General features: G+C 38.1%; 1 protein-coding gene across 1 annotated transcript in view; it reads left to right on the top strand.

The window, feature by feature from the left end:
* Positions 1-25,462, top strand: part of Arid2 (AT-rich interaction domain 2) — a 133,530-nt gene that overhangs the window by 801 nt on the left and 107,267 nt on the right. Inside the window, exon 3 of the mRNA XM_005354004.2 lies at positions 735-832. Coding sequence (XP_005354061.1) covers positions 735-832 — 98 coding nt within the window. The remainder of the gene's footprint in view (positions 1-734; positions 833-25,462) is intronic.

The following is a 25,462-nucleotide window of genomic DNA, read 5'->3' as shown; positions in this document are numbered from 1 at the left end:
TCGTCCGCCCGCCCGCCCGCGAGTCAGCGCCGCCGCCGCCGCTGCTGCCGCTCTAGCACAGGCGGAGACACAGAGACACACAGACTCTGAGCAGTTTTCGTGCAACTCAAAATTAGCGCGGGCAGGTTTAACATCGATAATCGGCTGCGAAATGATCCCGGCGGCCGGGGGCACAGCCTCGGCCCGCTCGCCCTGGCTTTCTGCAGCTAACAAAAGAAAGCAGGACCTGTCTGCAAATAGCCATCTTAGGCTTCAAGGCTAGGCAGAAGCTGTAGGCCTCAAAGAAGGGCCTATGGAGATGGATAGATCTGGGAGAGGGATCGGAGTCGGCCCCGGCCCCGGCCCCCCCAGAGCTCGCCGACGTCGCTGTCCGGAGCAGTATTGATCCTTTTGAACTTTTTTTCTTTCTTTAGTGTAAACGGACCGCGTTGAGATTTAAAAGGGGGCGACAGAGGGACTTGCGATTGGTTATTGTCCGGGCTTCAAAAACAAAACAAACCCACCAACCCCCCCATCCCCAAAACAAAACAAGTGCTGCTAAATACAGGGCTCTCTGGTGAAAACACAGTGATTCAGGCGGCCCTGGCTTAGTAGCTCTTGTGGCTAGACCCCGGACACCCACTGGTGCCTTAGGTGTCTCCAGATCGCTGCAGAATGGGCATTTAGCTCCCAAGTTAGGGTAGGTTTTTCTTGGATTGGGCACTTTCAGACAAGTGTGCCTGTGTTTTTAACAGGTTTCCGAGAAGAATCAGTGGGGAGAAATTGTTGAAGAGTTCAACTTTCCCAGAAGTTGTTCTAACGCTGCCTTTGCTTTAAAACAGTATTACTTGCGGTGAGTAGTGGTGACTTTTCCTCAGTGTTTGGAAACGAGGGACTTAGGAGAGATTAAACAGCAACGAAATTTACCTTGTAAACAATTTCCAGTCCCTTGTTTATTTCAGCCTGGGAACCATTTACTGTCAATAAAGTGAGATTGTAGGAGGCTGAAGTTTTCCTCACATTAAAATATGGCCATTTACATTTTTCATACAAAGTCATTACAGGTGACACCCCATGTCCTATCTTGTAAACATTCTTTTGTGACATTGTTATTGACTGCTTGATAGCCACTGAGGACCAGAAATGATGATGCTTAGTAAAAGACTTACTTAAGGAAACTTTGTAACCTGTGGGAAGATTGTCGTCGTCGTCTTCTTCTTCTTCTTCTTCTTCTTCTTCTTCTTCTTCTTCTTCCTTCTTCCTTCTTCCTTCTTTCTTTCTTTCATTGTAAACTCCTTAATCCTCTACAATTTGACTTTCGGGATTTTTTTTTAAGGGAATTTATTGGAACTGTTACTCAGTAAGTTTTCAATGGAATGTTTTTACATAAATAATATATATAATAGAGATACCTTGGTTGGCAAGGATTTCATTTGGGGCTCTTGTTATTGGATTTCTGAGAAACTTGGAAATATTTATTATCTTTAGGAAAATGGGGATAGCGTGAAACCAGGTACTGTGGTTGGAATTTTTCCTTATATTTTGATTGTTTGCTCAAAAAAAAAGTAAATTTCTTACTTAGTTGGTGTACGACTAGTTTAGATAATGTACTTTGTGACTTTTAATTTTTTCCTTGTAGATTTTCTTCTATAGATCCGTTCATATTGTACTTTGTTTTGAAATCAACCTTTATTTTTGTTTGATTACCCAGTGTTCTTATTTAAAATTAAAATAATGATCTTAATAGTTCTTTCTAATAAATATTGGTAATGATGATATTATAATATGCCTTTATTTTATTTTTGTAATGTAGCTTCTGTATAATTTGAGTTTTGTGTTGCTTCAGATGCACTAGTTACTTTGTACAGGGCTCAGGGTTCTGAAATAGGAAATAGGGTAATTGCACAGGTGTACTTCCTATTGGCTGCCTTAGATTGACTTCAGACTTGCCGCTGCTGAAGAGTTCACAGAACTTGGCAGTCACTGAGTTCCATAGGAACTCTAGAAAATACCAGGCGTGGGTGGCTGTGTGTGTTAATATGTGTGTCAGAGTACCTTTTAAATAGAAGGGCAGATAAAAAGCATTTCAAGCTGTTGATGTAGTAATAGAGCGAGAAACAAGAATTTAATACTTAGAGTGATAGTCACTTGATGATTTCTGTTTCTGATAGAGGACCTGAGAGAATCATGCTAATACATGCTAGGCTTTTGTACTAATCAGTTTAAAACATTTTTAGCATTTTGTATATTTAAATTGTGTATTCTAAAGTTATGCCTAGTATTTTTTAAGTTTATAGATTACATTTCTGTGTTCGAGTCTGAGTGGTATATATGGCTGGTGAGATGTGTATTTTTCTGTAAAATTTGCGTTCATACTAACAATCAGCATAATTAATAAAATACCTGGACTGTTTTCTTTTGTAAAGTTTAATTATAAGTAGGTTGCTTCTTGTTGTCTTTTCTATCTTGGGATTATGCCATGCAGTAATTGTCCTTATAGCTAGTCTTTTTGACTGGATACTTTCCAGGTTGTTTTAAGTATTTACATTGTTCTTAGGTCAACTTGGGCTTTATGCTCCTATTAGAAGCTGCTTTGATCTGTGTCCTCCGCTAGACTTGTTTGCCTCCATATGTCACTCTCCAGGTTTGCTTTTGTAGGGCTGTAGCTAGGATACTGAGAAAAAGTTAAAGCGTTTGTTTGTTTTGGAAAATAAAACCATGTGAAGATTTGCATGGCTTGAAAAGAAATTGGATAATCAAAAACTGGGTACTACCAACCTTGATAGAATTTTCCATAGTGGTGTACTGTACATCGAGAGGATGTGTGTACTGGGTTGTGTTATACACCTTTCTCTAAAAAAAAAAAAAAAAAAAAAAAAAAAAAAAAAAAAAAAAATCTCATTGGCAGACCAAAAGCCAGACTCTAACAGGAATTTTACTAGTTAACCTTAAGAGTGCCTTCTCAGCCAGATATGCTAATGAAGTGACTTGATAAGTTAACCTGCCATATCAGATTTAATACCATCCTTCCTGATAAGGAAAGCAATACCTTGTATTTTTGGTGGGTTTCTTTTGTTTTTGGCTTTGCAATGTTCTCTCTAATCACAAGTTGGAGAGATTGACTTCAGGCTTGACACTGAAGAGTTCGTAGAACTTGGCAGTCACTGAGTTCCATAGGAACTCTAGAAAATACCAGGTGTGTGTGTGTGTGTGTGTGTGTGTGTGTGTGTGTGTGTGTGTGTTACTATGTGTGTCAAAATACCTTTTAAATAAAAGGGTAGATAAAAATGCTTCCCAAACTGTTGATTTAGTAATAGAGTGAGAAATAAGAATTTAATACATCAGAGTGATAGTCTACATAATACTTAATTCGAGCTGCTTTTTCTTTGGACATATTGTGAGACTGTCAATGCTATTGTTAGCTCTCTTTACAAGTTTCATACTTGCCTATGTCCTCCTGTAGTTAGTTGTACAGTTACTAGAATGGGCAACTGTTAGACTAGTATCATTTGATACAGCCACACACTCTTGCAGACAAATAAGAGCAGACTATGTTAATCATGCACATGATCTAACACCTCTATGTTCTTTTTGGTACAAATATAGTCATTAAGTACAGAGACATTGTAGTCTGCCAAAAGTTAGGTTGAATCTATTAAATACACATCCATTCAACTGTAGATTATCTACCCAAAATTTCTCATTTTAAAATTGAATTTGCAGTTGATTATTTAACACTAGAATTTAGTTTTTTAAAAAATGTTAAGTGCCTTCTGACAGTGTATAGAAGTATTAACATTTATTATATTTAAAATTATATTTTAATAAATTCTTATGCTTGTAACCCTTTTTTTTCAGTTAGCACCTTCTTGGCTTATTGATCTCAGTGTATTCCACGAATACTTGTTAGATTGTCTATATAAGTGAAAAAGGATAAGATATTATTTCCACATTTTGTTTATGGAGAAACTCAAATATCAAAAAGTTGTATTTGTTGTATGCGCTTGGTAAAATTTATGCTATTATGGTTTCAGTTTGTCATTTACAAATGAGTTCAATAGATTAAAGTATAATTGGAAGTTTGGCTAATTCTATGCCTGAGTATATCTATAAACAGTGTGATACTTATTTACCTGATGAATTTTATTTTTTGCCGTATTATGGTACTAAGATTTAGGAACAATTTGCTATTCTTACTTGGATTAAGAATTTGAAGTTCTAGCTAGGTGTGGTGGTACATGCCTTTAGTTTCAGTAACTGGGAGGCAGTTACTCTAAGTTTGAGGTCAACTTGGTCTATAGAGTGAGTTCCAGGACAGATGGGGCTACACAAAGAAATCTTGTCTAAGAAAAAAAACGATTTTGTAGTTTTGCTATAAGGTTTAAGTAAACATTTAATTTGAGAATCTTTTCACTTATAGATACCAGGAATGTAACTTATAATTATAGTACAGCTGTAGGTTACCTTGATGTGTTCTTTATAAAACTTGGAAAGGAGGTGAACTATCTTAGACATTGAAATTTTATTGTATAAAACTCCAAATTTTGGTTGTTGTTGTTTTTTGTGTTTGAACCTTGCAGTACTGCTTGTTTAGTGTGCATGCATTTGGGGACAGTTGAGAGCTTGGCTAGACCTGTGCTTAGAGTGGCCACTCTGGAGTCATATTGTCAATTCTGGGTAGAAGACCTTTAGTTACATAAGTAGCTGTTTTACAGCACTTAACTTTTATCAGTTAAGTGACATAAACACATTTAGGGATTGTCAGATGTAGGTCAGTGAGGAAATATTTTATGAATCACTTGAGGTGATGGGACAGAATTCAGTATTATTCAGTAAGTGAGTAAAGTAGCACATTGAATATAAATTGCTAAACAGCTGAAAAAAAACCCAGATTACTCCTACTTAAGAATAAATAAAATAATAATGGGGACAGGGAGAATAACTAAATCCTTATTAGTTACTAGTTACTTATTAGGTACTAAGTGAGAATTATAACTTTAATTTTATAAGCTGTGTCCTTTGTTTTGAACAAACCTGAGTTTGCTGTTTTGTGACAGTGTGTACCATTTCTGAAAGGTTTGTAGACTTGCTGGAAGTAGAAAGTGGATGAAGGAAGTTGAAAGCCTGATCACATTCAGGTTGGTGTCAGCTCGCAGAATCCATGTTTTTCAGCCGCATGCATTTGCTCAAACTGGAAGTCAATTTACTTTCCTAGATAGATGTTGACCCAGGTTACTAGCTAGGGGATTTCATAATACCCCTCCCCTACCACTGCCTCCATCACAGCACAAGTCAAGAACTCTGTCTAGCACTGAGCTACATCCTTAGCCCTCCTAACATACACATATGCCTTTATTATTTAAATCTTAGGCCTCAGCTGTGAACTAGAAATACCTTTTTTTCTGATTAGAAGTACCATTTTATAAGAGCAGCCCTTGAGGGATAGGTGTTTTCATGGTGAACTTTATATGAGATCCACTTTTATGTCTTAGGAAAGCCTGGCACTCCTGTAAGCTCTTCTCAAACTAAACAAAATTGGAAGGGGGACAAGGAAAGACATTTTAGTTCATCAACATGCAGATACCTAATGTATAAATTTAGGTAAAGTATTTTTGGAACGGTTTTTCTTTGTGAAGGCTATTTGTTGTGCCTTTCCCAAGCTTACTAGAGATTAATAATAAAATGAGCTTGTAAGAGTTGAGAGGGGACATGTGGCCTGGTAGGGTGAGAGCTGGTGGATTCCCTCTCTCTGCCTCCACTTCCATCCCAATGTTCTTTGATATTCATGGTCAAGGCAGAAACTTGTATTTGTGCGCTGTAAAAGCTAGTCTTCCTGAAACATAGTATGTGCCTCTTAGAAAAGGTCAAATGATTTTGAATCATAAATGGAAAGTTGGCTACTGCTATTTTATCTAGGACTCAGAGGTTGTGTTTCAAGGTGTGACTCTCTAACACCTTCGGGATCACTGTCTTTCCTTTGTCCTTACTCCAAGTACCACCATAATGCTGTATGGTGTGAAATGTCATTTTTGAGGTAGACTTACTAGGTTTCTTGGAACACAGTTTGGGAATTGTAAACTCGAAGACATGAGATTAGGAAGAAGAATAGGTAAAACGTGGACTATTTCTGTATCACACTCATGTAGTTTCTATATATTTAACTTAAAACAGCTGGGGCAGAGCTTCACCCTGTAGCTCAGGCTGGCCTTGAGCTCAAGGTTTCCCTGCCTCTGCTTCTCGCGTGCTACAGCCACAGGTGTGTGCCACTTCTCCTGTCCTAGATTTATGGCTTTTTATTTATTTATTTTGTGGTGCTGCTATTTCCATATCTTCATAAATGGTTGTACAAAGTTATATTAGTAACTATTCTAGTTAAACAGTAGTTTTTTTTTAAAGATTTATTTATTATGTATACAACGTTGTGCCTCGATGTATGCCCGCACGTCAGATGAGGGCGCCAGATCTCAGTACAAATGGTTGTGAGCCACCGTGTGGTTGCTGGGAATTGAACTCAGGACCTCTGAAAGAGCAGCCAGTGCTCTTAACCTCTGAGCCATCTCTCCAGCCCTAAACAGTAGTTCTTGCAGGGGAATATTAAGAGTATTGCATGTTCATTGATGGGAAAAGAAGAGTAAAGACACACTGCAGTTTTAATTTTAGAAGAAAATTTGAGCCTGGAAGATAAGCAGTGGCCTTAGTTTCAAATGGGGAAAGATAATAGGAAAAAAGTGGGTTTTTCTACTATTTGAACTATAGCTCAGATGTCAGTGTGATAGAGGCCAAATACAAAAAAGGAAAAAGAAAAGAAAAAAATGGTGTTTTATTTTTGCTTTTGGTAGTGTTGGGAATGGAACTCGGGGCCTCCTTCAGGGCAAGTGTTCTGCCTGAGCTGTGCCTTATCCCCATAGCAAAAGATTAAGTTTGAAGCCCAATGAAATGTGGGTAGAGATTTGCCACAACCCTGGGTTCCGTACCTGGGACCCACATGGTGGAAGGATAGAACCAATTTCCACAAGTGTCCTCTCACCCCCACATGTGTGCTAGGGCATGCCCACACCCACAGACACAAAGTAAATAAATAATGCCAAAAAAATTTGAGTCTCAGACTCATTTATTTGCATGGTCCATCCTTCTTAGGAAAAAGTTTATAATAACTTTAATTTTGTTGAGTCTTTATATTTAGGTTTTTAGTTGATTTAGCTGTCCCTATAATTCCTGTTTATTCTAATTAAAGACTGCTTTTTAAGAAAAAACATGATACTTGTATTGAAAATTTGAGTTTTAAAAATTTTGTATAAGTTTCCCTGGCAAATTGTGGTAGTTATTGTTTATAGACTAGTGATTGTGTTGAGTTTGATGCTAGCTCTGCTAAAAATTTGTGTTTTTCTTCAGTTCTGGTGACTTTGAAAACTGGGGAGGCCATATCCTGAGTTTTGATATTAGGGAAAAGTTGTTATCAGTAGATACAGTTTTAAGGCCAGACTTTATTGAACTTAGAAGGGACGTGTTTGGATTAAAGCTGTCTCTAGTTAGTTTATGACTTGAAATTATAAGTATACTTAAAGTTCTGTTTGTTTGTTCATTGTGCATTTGTGTGTCATAGCAAATGTGTAGAGGCCAGAGGACAACTTTTGAGAGTTTTGTCTTCCATGGTGTGGGCCCTCTGGATGACTCATGTTATCGGACTTTGTTGGCTTGCACTTTAGTTACTTCACCAGCATGCTGTGTGTGCTGTGGATAAAAATAAAAGATACTAGTTTTTGAAGTTAAGATAAATATATGTAACATCATTGGTGCACTGGTCCATAGTGTAACCAAAATGTTGGCAATTTTATTTGGTCAGAATCATACAATAGTAGATAGAAGATGATGAGTTCAGGGTACCTCTTGAAGATCCATCTATTAATACACATATACATAGGATATATGGTATCCTGTAATAAAGACCTATGTGTAAATTTTCACTCTCGCTTTTAAGTGTTTGCTATGATTGCCAGTTTGGAAATAAATTTTGTTTTTCAAAGAACACCTTAAGCTTTTTATGTTTTACAAATCTTTATCATATATAATTCTCCATTATTCATAGTTACTATCTTCAGATATGCTTCATGTCCATGTGTCTTTGCATTTATTAGTTTTTAGATTATTTGTTAATGTGATATGATTTTTAAGAAAAAGGTTAATTGTATGTTTTTTTTCTGTTAAAAAAGGTAGATCTATCACTGAGCTTATAGTTTTTGCAAATATATTATGTTGTAAATTGAGGAAATTTGGTCTTACAAAATGCATGCTCTTACTTTTGTCTAAGTATATTGTGATACCCTGTTGTTGAGACTGAAATCTCTTACTGATATCTAGGAGTAATTACTATAACCCAGTTGCTCCCCAGTGACAGAACTGTAGTTCTGTGAACACACCATCAGTGAGTGCAGGATTCTACCACTTACCCCCATAGTGTGTTGTGATGGAACCTGAAAAAGCCGATGTTTTTGATGTGTTGGCTGCTGGGTCTTACCTCTTAAAAATCAGTTCTTGTTCTTTTTCCCATATGCCATTTTATTTATTTATTTATTTATTTATTTATTTATTTATTTATTTATTTTTGTTTTTCGAGACAGGGTTTCTCTGTGGTTTTGGAGCCTGTCCTAGAACTAGCTCTTGTAGACCAGGCTGGTCTCGAACTCACAGAGATCCGCCTGCCTCTGCCTCCCGAGTGCTGGGATTAAAGGCGTGCGCCACCACCGCCCGGCCCCATATGCCATTATTTATTAGAGTAACGAGGTAATTTGTCCTTTAGAAGGTCCTAACTTAGGGACTTGGTTGATGACTTCCACCTGAAACCAGTTAACTGGTTTTTCCATCCTGTTGTCCTGGAAGAAGCTCAATCTAAAGGTTGATAACCCACAGCTTTAGTATGTAAGCATGCTTTATAAGTGGTGCTTTGCTAGCCAAGGTTTCATATGGTGTGTAGATCTCAATGGTAAGACTGACCCGTGGGTTTAGTAGTTAGTAGGCTGAAACTGTACTTTTAAAAAGCATTCCCCCAGGTGGTTGTTAGTAGGTCTGAGTTTGAGAACAGTTGATCTAAGTACCAATGAAATCAGTTTAGTTGCTGAGATAACTGACTGACTTAACTTGGCACCAACATGCTGGCCAGGGTCACATCCAGAACGAAGCCTCTTAGTGGCATCTGCTCTGGGCACCTGCTGAAGCTGTACCTGTCACCAAGCAGAGTCAGGGCACACCCTGCACTTTGAGTTTCAGAGAGAGAGCACTGTTTTACATAGGAAGAAGACTCCTATCTCACCCTAACTGTAGTTATTTAACTTGGGCTTTAAAAAAAGTTAAAAACAAGATTCCCTTCAGTTTTTTTTCCTAACTGGAGAATTTCTTAACATATATTTGTTGTTTTTACCTGTTTGGACTTCACATTATTCTTCCCAAATGAGAAACCATTGGTTTAACCAAATTTCTTCAGTGCTTATCATCTTGGCAAGGGTTCTTTTCCATCCAGATTCCTCTTAGGAGAGTTCATATGTAAATTACTGTGAGGGTAACAGTACTACCTGTAGGGTGGGGGAGAGGTCAGGAAGGACCTTATCTCAAAGAACCAAAACTAAACGAGCTGTATTACTGTGATACTTTGTTTAATGCAGTGTGTGTGTGTGTGTGTGTGTGTGGTGTGTACACATGTACTTGTTTGTGTATGTTTGCATGCATGTGGTCAATGTGCACGAGTGTTGAAAACTGGTTGACTTTGGATCCCATCCTATATAGCTATCTACATTCTTTTTTAACTTGAGGCTCTGTCTTTGAACTTGAAGCTCATACATTCAGGTTGGCTGACTGGTGAATGAGCTTATGGATCCACCAGTTTCTACTCCCTCAGCACTGGGGTTACACCACATCCTGCTTTCTTTGTTTTGTTTTTTAATGTGTATGAGTGTTTTGTCTCTATACCACTTACATGCATGCCTTATGCCCACTGAGGCCAAAAAAGGGTGTTGGATCCTCTAGAACTGGAGTTACATGTGGTTGTGAGCACTGTCTAGAGCTAGGAATTGAATCCTGGTCCTCTGGTAGAGCAGCCAGTACTTTTAGTCACTGGACCAGCTCTCCAGTCCCCACAGCTTGCTTTATATAGTAGTGCTGGGGTCTAAGTTCATGTCCTCATAGTTCCACATCAAGCACCTTACTGATTGAACCATCTTCCCAGCCCCAGTGTTTTAATTTGCTCGCATATAACGTTTCAAATTTTAGAAGCATTTATTGTTATTTAATCCTAGGAAAAAACAACAATAAAAACTCTTTATATTCCTGAGCCTTTTCTTCTAGAGTCTTGTAGGTTACTTTTAAGTAGTGAGAGGCATAGTTCTGCTTGTATTCCCGTATTCCCCTTTCCTCCTTCCTTCCCTCCTTCCCTGTTTTTGTTCATATTGGGGATTGAACCTGGGATTTTGTACCTTCTAGGCAAGCACTCTGCTACTGAGTAATATTCTCCAGCCTCAACTCCCAGTGTTACATTCCAGTTAGGAACCATGTTTCATGTGTTGAGCACGCTTTTTCTCTTTTGCCTTCCCATTTTTGTCCTTAGTAGTAGACCCGCTTTTTATTTTACAGAACATTATTCATAACTCTCCACCCTGTACAGTTGCTAAATATTTCATGTACATCCCATGTTCTAGGTGTGTTTAAATTTTGTATATCAGTAAATTTCGTTACCATGTAGTGAAGGTTAAACTGGAAAGTTTTCTTACGGAATGGAATTTGACATTGTTAATCTGTTGTTTGGATGTTCGTGTTATTGTGAAGGATGGCAAATGTTGGTAATTCTAGTCTTTGAGTTCTTAGCATTATATGTAATGTTTGCTTTGTGGGCCCAGTGATCAGTTGCTTTACAAAGATACTCTTTATCCTATAATTATAACATTTTTTATGGTGAAATCTTTTGGGTCAAGTTTTATTTTGTCTCTCTCCTAGCCCAGTAATTAAGGAAGTACAATGTTAATAAAATCTTACATGAGGTCAGTAGGAATATTCTGTGAAAATGTACACATGAGGCTCTGGGTTCTCTCTCTAGCAACACGTAATAAGTAGATAAACAAGTAAATATCAGAGAGCATAGATTTGGGGTCCTGACTCCTGGTCCTCTAGAGCAAGGGCTGCCTTAGTGTGTCCATTGTCACCCCAGAGTTGAGGATGTTTTCCTTGATTGCTATTGGGCTAAGTTGATTTCCCATGTGCTTTAGGTTATGCTTTTTTTTTTAATTTAAAACTTTAATTTCTAAAATTTCTAATTGTGTATGTTGTGCACACACATGAGTACAGGTGCCCTCAGAGCTCAAAGGTGTCTGATCCCCTACAACTGGAGTTGCTTGTGTTTGTGAGCATGGGTGCTGGGAGTTCTAGAAGACCAGCAAGTGCTCTTAACCACTGAGTCATCTCTTCAGCCCTGAGTTTATTCTTTTTTTTTTTTAATATTTATTTATTTATTATGTATACAATATTCTGTTTGTGTGTATGCCTGCAGGCCAGAAGAGGGCACCAGACCTCATTTTCAGATGGTTGTGAGCCACCATGTGGTTGCTGGGAATTGAACTCAGGACCTTTGGAAGAGTAGTCAGTGCTCTTAACCACTGAGCCATCTCTCCAGCCCCCTGAGTTTATTCTTAATTGAAGTTAGTACCTTGGTAGCCTGTGTTTCCAAGTGTGTTTGATAATGGGTGACTGGTCAAGAGTGCTTATGGAGTTTGATGTATTCTTTTTAGTTTATATAATTAGAGAATCACATTTCTGACTCCCCTTTCTATATAACCCCATGTTGCTACACATTGGTCTTTCAGGTTACCTTAAATAACATGAATAGTGAACATACCAGTTTTCTTTTTTTGTTGTTTTCTCTTTTGAAAATGCTTTGCTACAAATATGTAAATTCTTCGTTGTTGTTATTTTTGCTTAGATAGCTAGATGATAGCTAGATAGCTAGCTAGATAGTTTAGTTTTTGAGTTAGGGTTTCTCTGTGTAGCAGCTCTGACTGTCCTCAAACTCACAGAGACCCACCAGCCTCTTCCTCCCGAGTGCTGGGATTAAAGGCCTGTGCCACCACCCTCATAAATTCTTATTCACACCTTATCTAGATTATTCGTTGTATTTTTATGATTTTCTTTTTGTATCTGATGGTGCATGTAGACATAGTACATTGTAGTAGGCACTGTTGAATCATTTGATGCCTTTACAGGAGTAGTGACTGTGTTTAGTTTAGTCTTGTGCTACCTTGGAATAAAAGTCTTCTTACCTGGGACTCTCAGCATTTGGAAAGCTAAGAAAAGAGGATTGCCAGGGTTTGAGACCAGTGTGAACTACACAATGAGTTCTTAAACAACTTAATCTACTGAGTGAGAGCTTGTTTCAAAGAACAGACTGTTCAGCCAGCAAAACATTTTTCTTTTAAGTAAAAGAACTGAGTTCGATCCCCAGAATTCGTGTAGAAATGCAGCATGCTTGGAATGCCAGTGCTGGAGAGGCCGAGATGGGAGGACCAGCTGGCTGCCAGCCTAATTGGTGAGCTGCAGGCCAGTGTCTCACAGGAGCTAGATGGTATTTCTGAGGACACCTCAGTCTGTTCCTTGGCATGCATATTTACCTACATGTCACATGTGTGCTCATGCACACATATGAAAACAAAACCTTTACATAGATTTAACAGAAAATTTAATTTAATTGTATTGTGTAATATACAGACCTTATCTCAAATTTTGCAATCGTTTCATGCTGTTCATGATTATGTGTCATGTTTACCTGCCTTTTTTTTTTTCCCCAGTTGTAGCTGTCCTACATTTTTTAGAATATTACCATTTTAAATAGTGCTGTCAAAGCTGGGCATATTGGTACATACTTGTAAGCCAACAACACGGCTGTGCAATTTCAAGACCAGCCTGGGCTAATAGACATAGTACATTTCAGGTCAGCCTAGGAAGTATTGTGAGGCCCTGCTGCAAATAACAGTTATTTGAATAACCCCAAATAACAACAGCAACCAAAGTGTAGGTTGAATGTGTTCTAAAGTTGGTTTGTCTGAGTGGTTCAGGGTCAGATTTAGGTTAGGCATTTTGGCAGGAGGCATTCATTAGATGTCACTTTGAGATTTTATTGTTGAAGTTAATTTTGGTTAAGGTGTCCTGGTTTCTGCACTGTATTTTGTCTTTTGTAATGAAGGAACCTGTGAGACATATTTTGAGACCATGGAAGCATCTTGTTGACCATTACCCTTTACCTAGTAAGTTTAATGACTCTTGTTGGTTCTGCCTTGAATTACTGCTGTGATACATGTGTACACTCACTTTCTGATTCAGTCATCCCATCTGTCTTGATAAGCCTGTGGCTAAATAAGTCACTGGGTAAGGGAAGTATTTTCATTTTATTTATTTTTGAGATTTTTATTTCTACAAGGGTCCACAATCTGTTCTCATACATTTTGCTGCTTGGATTTTGCCGGCGGGAGCCCTTTCAAGTGGGTTCCTTGACTTTTTTCTTGTGTCTACATTAGTTTTTAACTTTTCCTTACTTTCTGACAAAACATCAACTAGGTTCAGCTTAATTTTGTTTTTTAGCTCTAGAATCATCATTATTTCCCTTAGATTCCTGGTGTGGAGTAGTGTATAGATATTGTGATATGTGTTTTCATTACCATTAGATTTTTTTTTCCAGACCCTTTCCGGGGAAACATACATCCATATTAGCACATACACATGTGTCTCTAACTGTTGGATGACATAGATATTTATATAAATCATGAGGTGTGAGTCTATCCTAACGGCTCCAGTCCTAGTCATCTAAGTTTCTTCTTGCCTTCTTACATTATCCATATCTCTCTACTTAATTATTTCCTACTATACCCATTGTACCACAAAAACAAAACTATCAAGTAGAACTATAGGCTTTTCTTTTCAAGACAAAAATGCATTTTGTTTTTATTGAAGATATGTTATGTTATTGAAATATTAGGTTAAAACATTCAATGAAACTGGCTTTGGTGGTACATGCTACATAGGTAGAGGATCACTTTGGGTTGTTTGAGTCTTTTAATGTGGACTAACCTGGCAACAAAATGAGAACCCTATTTCATTTCAAAAAGAAAGAAAAAAAATTACGGTGATTGGAATTTTTCTAGATGTTTACTACTTGTATGAACTATAACACAACTCCTGTATCCCCTATTTTATTACTTTTGTGCTTATCTCCCATTTTTGCTCAAAGACTCAATTTTGGTAAAATTCTGAAATCAAGGTTTAGGAGATAAATACACTTGGGGGCTTCATGTATCTTCCACCTCATTCTCATGCTTTATTTGTGTGACTGACTAGTTTCCTTAGTTTCAGGTTATCTTTGTTCTTTTTGAAAAAATAAAACATACATATATTTTTAATTTTCTTTTAAATTTAGAAACCCCTTTTTTGTATTTTAGCTTTTTTTCACTTGAAAATTACTCATCTATTTATAGAAGCCTTTTTTTTCTTTTTTTAGCACCTGCATTGTATTCCATTGTGCTTCTCTCTGCTAGCTTATTAAACAAGGGCCTCACATAGTGACACTCAGGTTGTTGTTTCAACACATCACACTAATACTGATGCCCGACGAGTCCTGCTGTCACGCGTAGCCTGCTGTGGAGCTGCCATCAGAGTAAGTGGTGGAGGTGAGGCAGCAGAGGGAAGGAAAGCTGGTGTATAGTTTTGTTAATTATTGCCAAATTCTTTTAGGACTAGAGAACTTTGAAAAAAACTCACTAGCAGTTCATGAAATTGTCTTCTTCCACAGTCCTGCCCTGTGCTGTTAACCTGCATGCTTCACCAGGTGGAAGGATTCAGAGATGGCATCTTGCTGCCCTGCAGTTGTTACAGCCTCAGAGTCTGTGTTAGCCTTTGGTGGTGCTGTTCCTGTCGCTCAGTGACTTTTATGTTAAAGGTTTTCTCTGATGTTTCTTTGTGTTTGTTCTTCCATGTTAATTTTAGGGCTATTCATTCTAGGTCCTAAAAGTTCCTTCTTTAGGATCATCTTTTGTGCTGCTCTTGCTGATATGATTTTCTATATTCTTTTTTAAATGGCCATTGCTCTTTTAGGTTGCACTTTTGTTGTTTTGTGTGTGTCAGTTTTTGAGGCATTTAGTTATATTGTTCCTTAATTAAATAAAACTCAGGAGTCAGACATAGGGGTAAAACCATAATTGATCAGAGCAGCGACCAGTAACCTTCTCTCACTCCTTCCTTGATCCAGAAGGGCCTGTGAATCTTTCTAAGCCCCTCCCTACTACCTCCTGTGTCTCTCTCTATCTGTATCCTGGGTCCTCCAAAACCTCTATGGCTAATTCTGGTCAACTAGTTGCTAACTCCATCCGCTGCTTCAGAGTCAGCTTTACTGACAGTCTCGGAGTGTCAGTGTGAACAAAGGTCCCGCAACAAGTTTTAGTGGCTTGGTTTTATCATTGATAATATTTTCTTCTAGGATTTTGTACTATCATGTCTTTTGGAAATACATATTTTAATTTCAACTTTTCATGTCTTTAATTGGCTCTTCCTTTTTTTCTAATTGATTTGGCCAATATAACTTAAGTAGTAGGGAGATAGCAGATTTTTCCTTGCCCTAATTCTGACTGCCTTGCTATGCTGAGCATTTCATCACTGAAATACCTCCTACTGTGTGTTCTTGATGCAATCCTAATGTAATAATCTTTTGACATTTGAAATATTCACAAATAAGTTTATTGAATGAGCAATAGTGCTAGGTTATTAAGTCAGATTTCAAGATACGTTGTATATGTTTTTACCTACTAGAGTATTTAAATTGGGGCCAGGGAAATGGCTCAGTAGATAAAGCATTTGCTGTGCAAGCATGAGGACCCGGGTTCCAGCACCCATGTAAAGCCAGATGTGGTAGTGTGACCTGTAAATCCATCACTGTGGGGATCGAGAAGTTGTAGAGACAGGTACATCTTAGGAGTTTGTTGACTAGTCTGTCTAGCAAAAAGTGCTGAGCTCCAGATTTAGTGAGAAATCTTATCTGAGAAAATAAGAGTGATAGAGATAGATACCTGAAACCAACCTCTGGCCTAAATACATACACGTGTGCAGACACACATACCCACATTCTTATGTGCAAATACACAAATCTGTAGTGGTTTCATTATTATCTTTTTTTTTTTTTTTTTTTTGCTTTTTTTGGGGGTGGGGCTAGGAGCAGACAGGGTTTCCCTGTGTAGTCCTGCTTGTCCTGGAACTTGCTCCGTAGATCAGACTGGCTTTGAACTCAGAGTCCAAATGCCTCTGCCCACCCAGTGTTGGGATTAAAGGCAAGTACCACTACCGACAGGCCATTATTATCTCTAAAGTGAGGAGCCGATGCATGTTATATTTATTAATCACAGTTTATAGCCTATATTTGAATTGTTCATATACTGGGAAGTTAATATGTAAGTAAAAAATCAGTTACAGTATTAAATGGCAACTTTGGAGAAAATTTTCCTATTATATAGTCTACCTATGAAAAAGTCTTCAGGGAGATGGCTCAGTGATGAAGAACACTAACTGCTCTTCTGGAAGATCTGGGTTCGGTTCCCAGAACCCACATAGGGACTTAGAACCACTTGTCACACCAGTTTCAGGGCACCTGTAGCCCTCTTCTGGCAGGCAAAATACAAACAAAAAATCCCACGTAAAATAAAAATTTAAACAAAAGGTCTTCAGGGCTGGGACTGTAACTCATTTTGTGGACACTTGCCTGGCACACACAAAGTTTTTAATCTCCAGTATGGAAAAAAACCAAAACAAACTCCATTGCTGCTGTCTTTGTTGGCCATTGCCATACTTGATATGCAAAATACGGCAGTTTAAATTATTGTATGACATTTGTATTATAAAGGTCAAGGTTAATTTTGATTTTAAGAATTTTCTGTAGGTATCTACCTCATAGACAAGAACAGCAAATTCATTGCGTATATTTATTTGGTCCAGCATCACTGAAGTGTTGCTGTTTACTTTGTATATTGTATTTGACCTTCACCTTTAGGCCTAATTTGGTTATTCAAAAGTGTTGTTGTCCTGGGAGCTGCTCAGATACGCCTTTATCCTCCTTATAAATCGTGTAGCATGCCCTAAGTATATATGGATGCAGAATGTGGTTCTCTTTATCTCTTAGAGTGTTCACTTAGTAATCTCTTGATCAATTCATTGTAACCAAAATTGTAGGAATTTGACAAGTCTTAAAAAAAGTTTAAAGGGTTATGTTGGAATGGATATTAGATGCTGTGTACACATTTAATATTTTATAGCAGCTTTAGTAGAATAGCTTACGGAGCCTGAAATTTCAGTATCATAAAGGTGGAAGCAAGAATGACGTAGATAGCTGCAGCTCAGTATGTCTACCAAACCTCCTAGTTTATAGTGCCATCAGCCGTAGTTGAGGGATGAGCTTTAAGAACAGCTTAGCTCAGGCTGTGTGATAAAAGGAAGCTGTTGTTCCTGGCATGCCTACATGAAGTTAACAGCTATCTATATTCTTACTACAAGAAGACATAGTTCAGAACTATCTGTTTTTCACTACTCACTCCATTCTCTAAAGAAATACAGGGAGAAGATTGTTGGAGATTCTTTGTTATAGAAATACGACCTTTCTGTTAGTGTTGAGATGGTCTCCTGGATGGTGGCCATTGGAGGTGATAGGTCACTTTAGCATTGTCCTTTGGCTTTCTTTTGCCTAAAGAATTGTATTTGTAATACAGATGGGGATAATGGAGGGCTCAACACAAGAAAGTCTTACTATATAGATTATCAGTTATTAAAAATGTTTTGTTAGAAAAACTTAAACTTACATAGTTGATAAAGCTGGCCACTAATTCTTTTTTTAAGTTTTCCTTTTAATAATGAGGAATTATAGTTAGCAAAACAAAGGGATGGTAGGACAGATTATTTTAAAACATCAGTATAAGAAAATTCTTTTAAAATAGGTTTTTATGTTTTATGGACACTGGAGAAATGACTCACATGGTGGTCATCCAGAGGACCCAAGTTCAGTTCCCAGCACCTATATGGTGGCTCACAACCTTCTGTAACTCCAGTTCTAGGGATCCAACATCTGAAAGTACTGCATGCCTATGGTGTACAGAAATAAGCAAGCAAAAACATTCATACACATACAATAAAAATAGTTTTTTCAAAAGAATATGTTTTTATTACACTTTAGTAGCATGCCTCTGACTTAAGACACCACAGTTGAGCTGCGTATTTTATGTAACACGTTCAGTTTGCCTCACATAAAGCTCTCTCCTTCATATCCGTGTTGACACAACTTGTTATGATGTGAGTTCAGAAATAGGACAAAGGAGTTTAAAACATTGTACAGGGTCACACAGAAGTTGGGCTAGTATTTAACCTGGTGCTATCTAGCTTTTTTGATGGTGTTCTAGAGTGCAGAAGGTGACTCCATGTTTAAGAGCACCTGCTTTACAAGCATGAGATCCCCAGCATCCAAGGAGAAGCCAGATGTGTTGCAGGAGTGTCTATAGTTCTGATGCCCTACGGGGAGATGGGAGGCAAAACAGAAAAAGAGGCAGGGAAACCAGGGGACCTGGTCTCAAGGTGGAAACCCACACCTGAGGTTGTCCTCTGCATTTACACATTTATCATACTCAAACCACACGTGTGTGTGTGTGTGTGTGTGTGTGTGTGTGTGTGTGTGTGTATGTGTGTGGCATTTGTTACCAAACACATGTGATTATAACTTTATAAAAATTGGTTTGAAAGGAGTAAGCAGAACATGGAGGTGGTGAGGTAGTTGTGGGGTGATGACTTTAGCAGTTTTCAAATCTTTTACTGCATTCCTTTTTCCTATAAAACTGGTGCTGCAAAACAATTGACTTCTGTTGATGTGAACGGAGCTCCATAGTTCCTCTACAAGATAGTACCTATCCTATTTTCTAGATCACTGAAGAAAGATCTTTAAAAATTCACTGGAACTCCAGGCCCTCCTGCCTCCCAAGCACTGGGCTTACAGATGAATGCCACAGTGCTTTCACGTTCCATTGTCAGGGTAGGGTTGACATTTAGCTTGATGCTAGACCTGTTTTGTTTGTCAGCATAAGCCTTAGGTGGAGGACAGTTTATTAACAAAACTATTTATGTATTTAAAGCCCCCAGTTACTTCCTGATATGTGTAGTAGCTTAACTCTGAGAGACTATCCTGTCACTGTCTAGTTTCTTGGGAGTGTAAGTCCTCATGGTGGCTTTCTCAACAAATGGGAGGTCTAATTTGGTATAGTCTGAAAGAATTTAAATCTATATAATACAGAATTAGAAGTATAACGTTTTATTTAGTGATCTGGCTCTAAGGTTAAACCTTTTTTTTAATGAGGTTTTGTGAAACAGACACCAAGACTCAGTTTTAGCAAAGAATATAAATTAACATCTATGATATATATGGCTTTTGTATAATTTATCACTTAAGTAACTTTTTTCTCTCTCCTTTAAGAGGGCAGGGCACGGTCTCATGTAGTCAGGCTGGCTTCTTAACTTTTTGTAGCCAAGAATGGCTGTGTACTCCTCATCTTCCTTTACCTTCTTCAGAAGCACCTCTGAGAGTATGAGTACTTCCGTTGCCTAGTTTAGGTGGGAATGGTGCTTGAACCCAGGTACATGCAGGGCAACCACTCTACCAACTCAGCTACGTTCCTAGCCTTCAAAAAATATTTAAGTAAAACTACATACATTAATCTCTCCATGTCTTGGTTTATAAGTTAACAGCATGAAAATACAATTTTGGTAGAGAAGAGTTGATATATTAAGCCAGCATATGCAGATGCAGAATTTTCTGAAAATATCTTTGAGAAGAAATGGATACTAGAAATGATGGTGAGAACTTGGTGTAAGCAGTTGGTGAGTTGGAGTGTTTCTTGCCATCACTTTGCTATCTAACCAACACTTGCTGTCTGCCTGGACAGTAGTAATGTGCTTGTCTGCATTATTTTAGTTCTTAGTACTCTCCTACAAGATCGATGCCTATTATCATCCTATGATAGGGAACTAAGGTTTAGAAGAGGTTCCGTAATTTTCGCAATAGCACAAAATACAAAGCAGTGGACCCGTCTGCTTCCAGGGATCAAATGTGAAACTGCCATGCAGAATATTGCTCTTTGTTTAGTCACAGAATAAATGATTAATAGAAAAAGCACAAGTCTTACTATACAGAAACTAAGGATTTAGTTGAAGAGACAGAGCCAGTTTATGATTTTTGTTACAGGTTGGGACTGTTCCACTCACTGAACATAGATCAGTGATGAAAATGGAAAGTACTCTTTGGAATTAGTGTAATGACCAAAGAAAAACAAAACAAAATCAAGCAGCATATGAAATAATAAGACAAAGAGAAAAATAAAACAGAGAAAGGGAAGTAGTCTTTGGATATGGGTTACATCTTTAAATAGATAAGCCTTATGAGGGGGTGACATTTGAGTGCAGACAGCAAAGATAAAGAGACAGTCCAGGTACATGCCTGGGTTAGGATTGACTAGACAGCAAGAGGCATGCCAATTGTCTTCTGGGAATAATTATGGAGGCTGTTTAGGTTAGTTTTGTCAACTTGACACAAACTTGGCTCCCCTGGGAAGACTGGACCTTAATAGAAGTATTGACTGTCAGACTGGTGTGTGGGCATGTCTATAGGGCTTATTGTTGATTAACAATTCATGTGGGAGGAGCGAGCCCTCTGTGGGCCATGCCTAGGCAGGGAGTCCTGAGTTGTATAAGAAAGCAGGCTAAGCCAGCCTTGAGGAGCAAGCCAGAAAGCAGTGTTTCTCCATGGTCTCTACATTAGCTCCTGTCTCTGGGTTCCTGCTTGAGTTTCTGCCCTGGCATCCCTTGGTAGTGGACTCTAACCTGTAAGAAGTAATGAACCAGTTCCTCCCTAAATTGGGTTTGGTTAGTGTTTCATCACGGCAATAAAGAGCAAATGGAGACAGGCCAATATGACTAGAGTTGGCTCTTCTATGGTTTGTAAAGTTCTGTGACTTTTATTGAAGCTGTTGGGGAATTTTGAGCAGTGAATTTTTATGAGTTGAATTTTTCTGGGTGCTTTGTGAAGTATAAATGAAAGTGTAATGTGGTGTCAAGATTAGAAACAAGCAAACCTGATGGGCGTGAAATCACAAAGGTGAAAAATTGATAGTGCTTTGTGCATTTGGCCTTGCTAGTTCTTTGAGGATAGATCCATGTCTCTGAGACTGTGTTAAGGCTTGGTGATCTGTGCTCTAGCCATGATGGCCTGATTGTTAATAGTTCTTCAGAACACCAACTTACTCTCCTCCACTGCCTTTGAATGTGCTGTTTTCTCTGCCTTCTGTGCCTAAGGTGTTCCTAACCCATCTTTAAAATGTCATATTATCTATTGTATAAAGCCTTATGTCTTCCAGCAGCTTGAAGTGATCCTTTTCTCCACACAGGGCCACTTTGCCCTCTGTATACTTCTACTACAGAGATACTGCTGTTAATTAGCTACCGTTTTCTTACCTGGTAAGCCCAAACAAGACATTGGAACTTAAGGTTTATGATGTTTGTAGCCCCAAAGTATTCATACAGTACTGGTTACTACAGGAGTTATTTGACATGGGTGTATTGGAGACAACATATGAATGCTTGAAAAGTCATTCGAATTAAAAAAAGAAAAAGAAAAGGAAATCACTTTAGTTTTAGAGTAAACAGCAGCATATGGATGAGGCCTTGAGCTTATCTTGGTGTTGAAAACCTACTTGGATCCAGATAGGAAGAGGAAAAAGGATGGTTAGAAGATTTGTTTCAGATATAAGAAAAGAGAAGAAAAAAAAAAAGAAAAAAAACAGAAATACATATAAAAAAAAAGAAAGAAAAGAGAAGGTGTGGGCACCATGTTTCAATTATAAAATGAACCTGGCTACAGGCCTTGAACAAAACTAGGTCTGAAGATTGGTACCAGATGGTGATAGATTTTTCTTTCTTTTGAAAACCAGACAAAGTATTTAGCTATGTACACACATCTATACGTGTGTATAATATGCCCATGCACACATGTGTACAATACACACATAATGCATGTGCATAGGTTATAAAATGTATTGCACACACATAAAATACACATGTCTAACATACATGCACACGTGTTTAATACTGTAGGTGTGAGGCTTGATATTGTGTTGCTGTTATTCATTCTTTAACAAAACAATATCTAAAGGAAAATTATGTTTTTGGAACATTAATCTTGTATTCTTTATAGAGTTAAGGTAGGAGAATAAATCTGCTTGGTGTAATAAGAGAATGGAATATAATTTCACTGAATATTACGATACATGTAAACTACCATTTACTAAGAGTTAGGTCGGAAGTCACATTCAGAGAAGTACTTCATACTTCAGTATCTAGTAGTGTTCTCATGGTTGTCGTGAACACACTGATATTGGAATTCAGTTTACAGAAGAGCCAGTTAGTAAAGTCTTCTGCCTCCTAGGAAATTTAAGAAAACCACCTTTTTTGTGCCTTTTGTTTATTTGTGTGCAGGTTTATCATGAGTTTACAATCACGTAAACTTTGGATATAGGTAAACTATCTTCTGTTTCTTACTGGAAGGAACTGTTTAGAGCTTCACGGAGTTCACTTAAAAAAAAAAAACAAGCTGTAGAATTCAGTACTTAACTGCAGATGATTTAACAGTTCTGTCTGCATTCTAAAACTACATGAGAGTGTTACTAGGAATAACTGGATATACTCATGAGAAAGTGGCCTGAAAATAAATGCACATATTTGGTAGCTGCAATGTTTTGGGACTTTTTTGTTTGTTTTTGTTTTTTTTTAACTTTGGATATTCTTGGACACACCACAACATAACAATGAAGGATTTATTCCAGGCAATGGTGGCACACGCCTTTAATCCCAGCACTAGGAAGGCAGAGGTAGGCGGATCTCTTTGAGTTCGAGGACAGCCAGGTCTACAAGAGCTAGTTCCAGGGCAAGCTCCAAAACTCAGAGAAACCCTGTCTTGGGGGGGGGGAGGGGTGAATATATATATATAAAATGAAAGATTTATATAGGATTCAATTGTTAAATTAAGTAGTCTAAAGGTGAGTGTGGAGGAGCCGGGCAGTGGTGGTGCACGCCTTTAATCCAGCACTCGGGAGGCAGAGGCAGGTGGATCTCTGTGAGTTCGAGACCAGCCTGGTCTACAAGAGCTAGTTCCAGGACAGGCTCCAAAACCACAGAGAAACCCTGTCTCGAAAAAAAAAAAAAGTGTGGAGGAGTGTGCTTAGGTTGTATGAAAATAATGTGCAATTTAATTTTATATAAGGGATTTGAGAGCTGTGTGCAGGTCTGTGGGCTATCATGGCAACAAGCCTGTATGGATACTGGCAGGCGGGGGGGGGGGGAGATTGTATTCTTTGTGCTGCTCAACTGCAGTTTGAATGGAGCAAAACTTAATTCATTGTTTTCATTAAACCATTGCAAGGAAAGGCTGTTTAAACTTCTCCTGAAATAGCATTTCTTTCTTCACTGTACCATTTTCTGTGGCTGACTAGGTTGGCTGTCGTCACAGAGATGCTTGGTTCAGAATCTTCAAACTGTGAAATGGGTGGTCTGTAGAAAATAGTGGTTTGTGTTCTGGTGGAATTTGAAAATGTTGTTGTATGAGTTAGACATGATTGGTTTGTGCACCCTCCCTTGAAAAGAGTTACTTACAATGTGCCTTGAGACCATCCACATGAGTAGACATTATCTGATCCCTGCTCATTCCTGGCCTCACTAGCCCTCAGAAGTAATCCACTCACAGGATTACTGTGCATAGGAAAAGCTTTGTCAGCAGACCAACTTGGTAGGTAAAAATGAACACAACTGGGCTGTCTTGAAAAAATGCTTAGCTTCCTGAGATGCATGGGAAAGCCCATAGCTGTTCCCGTTGTGAACGTCATGGAGGGCACGACTGATCACAGAGAGTTGGAGCGGCAAGAAAAGCCAAATTGTTGTTAGTTGATTGATGAAAGCCGAAGGGCAAAGCCAGCCACATCTTGTTACTGTACTAGTCAGAACAGGGTTCCTTGAGAGTATCTTGTAAAGCGTTTAGGAGCCTTGATCTTTAGTGAATAGGATTATGTTTCAACATATCAATGAAAATTCCTCCTGCTTCTGTCACATGAATAAAATTACAAACATGATTCAATTCTATCTGATTATTCCTAAACACGTAAAATGGGTGGTTGCTTCTGTTGTCCATTACTTCTCTAGTCCTTTTTACCATATGGTATTATTTTACTATGCTTGCTTTCTCATGTTTTTCCAATATCCCCTTTAAATGACTATGTAAAGATTACAAATGCCAAGTTGCTACTGAGCAAGTTCTCATGAAGAACTGTCTTTCGCAAGATGTATACAGTTGTTCTTCAGGAATCTGAACCAGAAGTGTACACTGTCTCGTGATACAGCACATGCTCCTCTCTTTTTTTGAGAAAAATGTAAATAATTGGGTCTGTCCTAGATGGTTTGAGTAGGAGAAAGACCACTGAGGCTATGTCATTAAGTCCTAACTTCTTCCTTCTGATGACCTGTAAGGGAAGTCTTTTAAACTGTAGTAGGACACTTGGTTCATTGCTGTTTCACAGTGGCTTAAGGACAGCAGTTTTTTTCTCTATCATTTAATAATTTGTTTTCATAAATTGTCCAAACCTGCATAGCTCTGAGGAGCCCTTGAACTTCACTCTTTTATCTGCTATATGTGCTGGACATGTCCTGATTGAATTCACTATCTGAAACCTCACCCTGCTTTCAGCCAACAGGAGAGACTTAAGAGGCCCTTTTTCTGCTTGAAGGACAAACCTGACAGTTGTACATGCATTTACCATTCCTGTGCCACCAAACAGAATCTTGTCTCACACCACACATAGGAAGCTGGAAATTGGAATCTGGGATTTCATTGAACAGTCAGAAAGATTGATCATGTAATAGGCCATAAGGGGTTCCCTAAAAGTCACATATAGATATGTTCATTGTTCTCTTAGACATACACACATAAATGCACTGTAAATGATTTTTATAGAGTATGGGTTTGTGGGTAAGTAGTTAGCAGTTTTTGTCATCCATCATTCGGGTATCACTTTCCAAGTGCTAAAGTACATTCTGAGTTATCATAAAGTGAATTAATTGTGTGTGGTAGAAATTCTGTTTAAGTATAGTATATTTCTTTTTAAATTTTTATTTTAATAAAAAGTTGACAGTATGTACAGTATTTACAAAAAGAAAAACCTTTAAGATTGTGTACATATGTATATTATTTTTTTTTAATTCTCTGTAAGGAACTTAAAGATTTAATGATTTCATGTATGAAATACTTATTTTCCCTAAGATATGTGAGTGTATATCCTAATTAATTGTGTGTGTGTGTGTGTGTGTGTGTAGGAGGGAGGAGAGACAGAGAGAGAGAGAGAGA

The sequence above is a fragment of the Microtus ochrogaster genome, chromosome 15, assembly GCF_000317375.1.
Source record: "Microtus ochrogaster isolate Prairie Vole_2 chromosome 15, MicOch1.0, whole genome shotgun sequence".
NCBI classification, from domain to species: Eukaryota; Metazoa; Chordata; class Mammalia; order Rodentia; family Cricetidae; genus Microtus; species Microtus ochrogaster.
This window is presented reverse-complemented; position numbering and strand designations above follow the sequence as displayed.